The 6,409-nt window shown below is 39.1% G+C and overlaps 1 protein-coding gene across 1 annotated transcript; it reads right to left on the bottom strand.

Annotated features, from left to right (window-relative positions):
* Positions 1-872: 872 nt before the first annotated feature.
* Positions 873-3,445, bottom strand: TRIADDRAFT_59408 (uncharacterized protein; the record flags this gene model as incomplete). The annotated part of the gene is made up of 6 exons (XM_002115295.1): positions 873-1,130; positions 1,219-1,408; positions 1,579-1,710; positions 2,111-2,188; positions 2,523-2,832; positions 3,190-3,445. 6 exons carry the CDS (start codon positions 3,443-3,445, stop codon positions 873-875), a joined length of 1,224 nt encoding a protein of 407 aa, XP_002115331.1.
* Between the last annotated feature and the right edge of the window lie 2,964 nt (positions 3,446-6,409).

The raw sequence follows: 6,409 nt of genomic DNA, 5'->3' as shown, positions 1-6,409 counted from the left end.
GGGAGTTTTTTTATTAGTTAATTGCACCGATCGAAATCGCTAACTTTTTCTATCTCCTGAAAAGTTGCTACTGCCATCAACAATTTCCATTGATCAAATTACACTTCCATATTGGCATTGGTCAACATAGATGATGTAACTTCACAAGGATAGATAACTTTAGAGTGAATTGTTCGGTTGCTACATTCTTTTGAAAAGCCATTGTTATGACAAATAAAATTAGCAGATTACAGAATATAAGAGATGAGTTAACTCATTTTAAACAGTACCAAATATAGATGCACTTTTTTAAATCTCACACTTTCTAGAATACTACAAGTGACCTTATCTGAAGGCTGCATAAAAAAGCAATTGCAGTATGTATCATACAAAATGGTGCCACAGGTTGCAATCGAGCCGAAAGTTACACAATAGTATTTAACATTGTATGCCGTGATTCCTAATAAAATACTGTCGCAGCAATACAGTACATTAATGCATTAAATGAAATGTTCAAAGTAATTTATAAAGCCTGTTATTCTTTACTTTAGCTTACTCTAGGTACTAACAGTGCTATTGGTTTACAACACTGCTAGCAGTCTTTCAGAGACAACGAGTTGAATGGCAGTTACATTGCTCAAGCGGCGATTACTCTTCCGACATGGTTTATCACGGTCACAATAGTACATCCTTACTACAAGGTAATATGCTCCCTTTCACTTTTACCAATACAAATGACACAGCACGAGACGTATAATAATATTAATAATTGTACACGTAACCAAAGAAAGCTGATTCATACGTACAGTACATATTTCCATTTAACGATTGTTAATTAGCTTCGTTTGCCTATAGAGCTTTCAACATACTATTGAAAAGACCTGGCTAATTCTTTAAGCCAATGCAGGAAATTCTAGCTCATTGCTGACGTCTGGGGCCGCTTCCCGGCGATCTCTGTTAAAGTGATCATTTCCATTGCGACCATGGAAGTCACCTCGGCCACGTCCTCTACCACGGCTACGGCCGCCTCGGCGCCCACCGCGACCTCGTGATCCACCGTCATGGCGAGGTTGCAGATTGATCTCTACCTGATCTGTTAAGTTTTTCTGATTGCGATATGATTCCCTCTTTCCTCTGTCTTGTCTTTCGAACTAGCATAGAATGATGATCATACAGTTTAATACAAATAAAGGGATTGCAATTTATAGACCAATATTCCATGCTTCAATTGATTTCAACCTTGGCATTTTCAGTGGCATCATCCCCTTCTTCCTTTTCTAGTTCCTTAGTATTTCTCCACTTTGATTGATCTTCGTTTTCACCACTTCTTCGCAAATTCTTTTCCGGCTTACCTTTCAACTTGGCCTGTTGCTGTTTGTATTCATCCAGAGTCAGTTGGCTAATTGCTTCCTCTTGATCGTCTTCCACACTATCGGTTAAGATTTGTATTGGTACTTTTAGTAGATTATCACTAGTGATACTGTTTGATTATAAAGCTCGATGCCGATCTAACGGTTACATCTTTTACGTATAAATTGTCTTGTTCAATCAATTCAGGTATAACGCGACAAACACCAAAGATTTCATTTCTACACTTACTTTTCACTGTCATCGCCCCAATCTCGCGTTTCTGCAGGTTGGTCACCCCAGTTTGCAGATTCTTCTGTGCTGTCATCCCAATTCTTTGATTCCTCTTGAGTATCTCCCCAGCCTCCTACTTGGTTGGTTTCGCTTGAGAATCAAGTATGATCAAAAGTGAATTGTTAAAATGGGTTTTATCTAGCATTGCAAGCAGTCTAGTAATGTACTAAGAATAGAGTTCAACTAGTCGTACTACTGATCAGCATTAACATAACATATATCGGTTGTTGCAAGATTGTGCGGTAAGTGCAGTACCCTACGAGCACACATGGTTTAAGTTAATGTAACGTAAGATCTACAAGAATGAGGCTAAAATGATTGATGCTATGGCCATCATCCATACAACATGATATCTTTACGAAAGGATAACATTAAGATAGTGGTAATCTGAGAAAGAATATCGAACAGGTGTAAACTCATCGTTGACCAACGCTACACAGGTATTTAGCATGGATCACGTTATGACCTGTACAACATTGCTTTAACTTACTCTGCTTTCAGATCATCGCTAGGTTTGCCCCAATTATGTGTGCCGCCACCTTCACGCTTTTCGAAGGACTTGACACCACTAGTATTGGAAAAAATTATTTGAACTTAGACCATGATTGCATTATCGGCATGGCAATTGTCAATCTCTGCATAAGCAACCACTACACTACTTCACATGCAGTGGTAACAAGGTGATGATGATGCTGTCCATAAATACGAGTATAGTAAGAGCATCAGCATTCCTTGATCACCTTGAGTCAATTCAAAGTACATCACACGAAGGTATATCGCTAAGAAATGAGATATGTTAAAGTACGAGTTGATTGGTAAGGCGATCACATATTGTATATCACATGTGATCAGACTAGGTAAAATTTGGATGAGAATGCTATTACTGTCTATCAATGAGTTACGTTTTGGAGCTTCCAGAGCGGCGTTCGAATTCTCTTTTTCCAGCAAATTTGCCACTGCCACTGCCACTAGCGATTCCGCCACGTCCGCGACGAGGAGGACCACCTCTTCTACCGCGGCCACCACGTTCACCGCCGCCTCGTTCGCCTCCTCGTTCACTTCGTTCACCTCGCTCTCCTCTTGGGCCTCTGTAACTTTCTGAAAAGTTGCCTTCTCCAACACCGTTAGAAACTTCGTCTCTCTGACGGTAATCTCCGCGACGATCGCCGCCACGACCTCTTCCACGATTGCTAAATCCACGCTGGTTTTGACCTACAAAAATAAAAAATTGAAATGATTTTCAAACATCGTGGGTGTGATCCATATCGTCAGCGTGTTCTGTTCAACTCTTTCCTATTTGCAGTCATTTTTAACTACTATTGCACGATGATACTGCCATCTAGTTATGGATCTATCTACTTTAGTGCATGAAGAATACGTTGATTGCTTGTACTCTTTGCTAGGCAGCGATTCCATGTCCGAATCAACTCAAAATTGATGTAAGAATGAGCAAGGTTAGCCTACCAACACTGAAATGCTAGCTGCTTTGCCCATCTACAATACATGTGTAATGACAACGTACTAACACGATAGACCCAATTGTGCAACAAAAATGATGATAAGAAATACCTTCTCTTTTGCCAGTACGAGGTCTATCAGTCCTTTTTTCAGTTTTATTCTCCGCTTTGTTGGTCTTCTCTGATCTTGCTCTGGACGATTGATCCATCACTTTCTGCTTGCTGCCTACAGCAGGCGTAGTAGCAATCTTCTTTTCTACTTTAACATCTTTCTTTTGCCGTAAAATCCTTTCTCCACCGTCTTCGCCTTCAGTACTCAGCAAAAGGGCAAATCGATTTCCTTGTAATAAATTGTTTTCCTCTTCCATCTTCGGTTGTCACCGATTAACGGCGATATTGGATGGATTCAAAAGCGTGATTCTACAACCTACCAAATATGGCGCATGAGTGCTCAAAGCAGAGCTTGTCAGCTTCGTTGTTTGTATGATCGCAGGCTATAGTGCTTCCTTGGCGATCTGCTAGGATGGCATTGTAGGCCATCTCCAACGGTACGATAGACTTCAAGCGTGGATCCATGCGTATACGAGCCACGTGGACTAGCGTTATCCTTGGTTACAACTACTTATTTTCAAGTAATGTACTGAACAGTATATAGTACTCAAGTACAGTGGTACGGGGCAGTCTACTGTGCCATCGAGATGCAAAAAGATGTTGACTCCAGTACCAATGTTTTCAGTTGTTTCAGTACGACAGTCCCTGGCAGTTCTTTACCTCAATTTCCACCCCCCCCCCTCATTTATTCCATGGTGTGTCCAGTACAGTACAGTACTGGATACTCAGCATACAGTATACTGTACTGTAAAGTACAGTACAGTACGGTACGGTATGATCGTATCCCGCAGCTGCGCACAAACTAACGCCATTTGCATGCAGTACTGTACAGTACGGTTGATTTTTTTTTTTCTTGAGTACTGTACAGTACAGTACTGTACTATAGACTACAGTACAAACCCTTACAGTCTGTAGTGTAGACTACAGTACTGTCGACGGTGATTTGATTCGATGTAATATTCTGATGAAAATTGAGTAAACATAGAATCTTTAAAGAGTTTTCTACATAGCCATTTTGATTGCTACATTTTCTTATAACGGTTGCTATCGACAGAGCAAGTTTTGCTTGCATACTCAAGCAATCCTTAGACACATTCTAATGATTGGTATAGAATTGACCACAGTACTAAGGACATTGTACCGATATCTTACAGTACCTGCTAATCTTAACTTGGTATGTCCATCACCGTATATTAGTTAGCATAATGTGCTTTGGACCATCAACTAATCTTAATATAGCATTTCATCCGTCAATGCATTATTGAAAAGTAGTATTCTACAAGCATAGCTGTGAATATCGTCATGCCTAGCTATTACCGGGATATAAATAACGTCGAATGGTAATACTATCTGTTAATTATTAACAAATAAGTACATTATCATAAGCCGTCAGCAAAGCAACGTGAGCTTGTACTAGTAATTTTGATTACTGCATTACTGTATTGTACATACTGTACTGTACTGTACAGAACAGTAGTCAGTACACCAGTCAGGACACTAGTCAGTACTGTCGTTGGGGAAAAAAAATTGGAAAATTGATTTAAATGCCCGTCGTCATATGGAATATCAATCAAATAAGTCAATGCAAATTATGAAGGCACAGTGGCAATGCAAAATATGACTGCACAGTGGAACTAGATTCAGTATGGATTGTATCGGACAAAACTTGAAACTTTTCCTTTATTCCATGAATTCACAGACAATTTTGTCAGCACATATCAAAACCGTGCAATCGCTTCTTATATCAACTCTGCGCTCATATCCTACTCATGATCGTCATTTGAGGACACGGTACGCAAGTACGAGCAATTAGTAGTTCAATTGATGTAATTTCCGGGATCGTACAAGCTCATTGACTACAAATTGACCTAAAGTTAAATGATTTCAGAATCTGTTGTGTTTAAATGAAGTTTGCAGGTATACATGTCCACTGTGTACTGTAGTGTAAGGCCCGTCCATAATAACCCCGATGACTCACGTACTCAGCGTCAATAGCTTAAAACGATGATACATTCATTATTCCAGGAGTCTACTGAATTTAAGTTTACAGGTATCCATGTCCACTGTGTACTGTAGTGTAGGCCGTTCATAATAACCCCGATGACTCACATACTCAGCGTCCATAGCTTAAAACGATGATACGTTCTTCTTCGAGTCTATTGAATTAAGTTTGGAGGTATGCATGTCCACCACTGTGTACGGTATACTACTGTACAGTACATATATTTATTGTACTGTATATTCAAGATTGAATGCGTCAGCAGTGGTGGAACTCCATTAGTATAGTGTAATAAACCTTTGATGCATTACCAGGAGTTTCTGACGAGACTATAAAAGGCTGGTGCCTGAAGATTCCTTTTTAGTTCGTTAGTCGGTTAGATAGTCAACTAGTTTTTCAATTGATATTTAATTGTAAAGACTATAATCTTGGGTGCCAAGATTCCTTCAGTAATAAATGATAGTAAATCTCTGACTATCTCGTCTACATCATCTGTGACGCTATAATTGTACCATAGTATTCGGTCGTTGGAACTGAATTATTTGGTGATATAGCTAATCTCGCCTCTTTAAGTTAGTAAGTGGCGTTCTCCGCAAGGATTGGCGTGTGTAGACTACTTTGTCACTAGTGGTGTGTGACATGCATACCAATATCAAACCTACACAATCGCAATACGAAATAAAAGCCTATCGAATGATGGATGCCGTTTTTGCAAAGGCGTCTTACCCATAGCTTAAGCTATTAGGAGCTATCAATTGGACAACATTCGTACAATAGAAATGATAAGTGCAGCATTACGAACTGATCTGAACTAATTATTTAGCATACATGCATCTGATAATGATATTATTCATTCATTAGTATGCTGTAGTACGTTTTTATTATACGTACTATCACCCAAATAGGACTCAGTAAGCTAAGCTATGGTACATAACTCCAAAGATAAGTAGAGTATGATTATACGAGTAAAAGAGTCCGTATGCAACTCTGAAGATCAGTCGTATTAACTGCAAAAAGATTTCAAGATGCAGGATCTCCAGTTATGGAAGAAATAATAATGTTGCATGATCAGATTTTATTTATTTTAACTATCATTATTTGTGTTGTTTTGTGAAAGTAAAGAGCTAACTCTGCCAAGTTGTCCTTACGCCCTCTGTGCTCCAGATTTCCTGTACCACTATCTTTCTTTATTGATTAGTTTCGATATTAGATATTTCTTACG

The sequence above is a fragment of the Trichoplax adhaerens genome, genomic scaffold, assembly GCF_000150275.1.
Source record: "Trichoplax adhaerens TRIADscaffold_10 genomic scaffold, whole genome shotgun sequence".
Taxonomy (NCBI): domain Eukaryota; kingdom Metazoa; phylum Placozoa; class Uniplacotomia; order Trichoplacea; family Trichoplacidae; genus Trichoplax; species Trichoplax adhaerens.
This window is presented reverse-complemented; position numbering and strand designations above follow the sequence as displayed.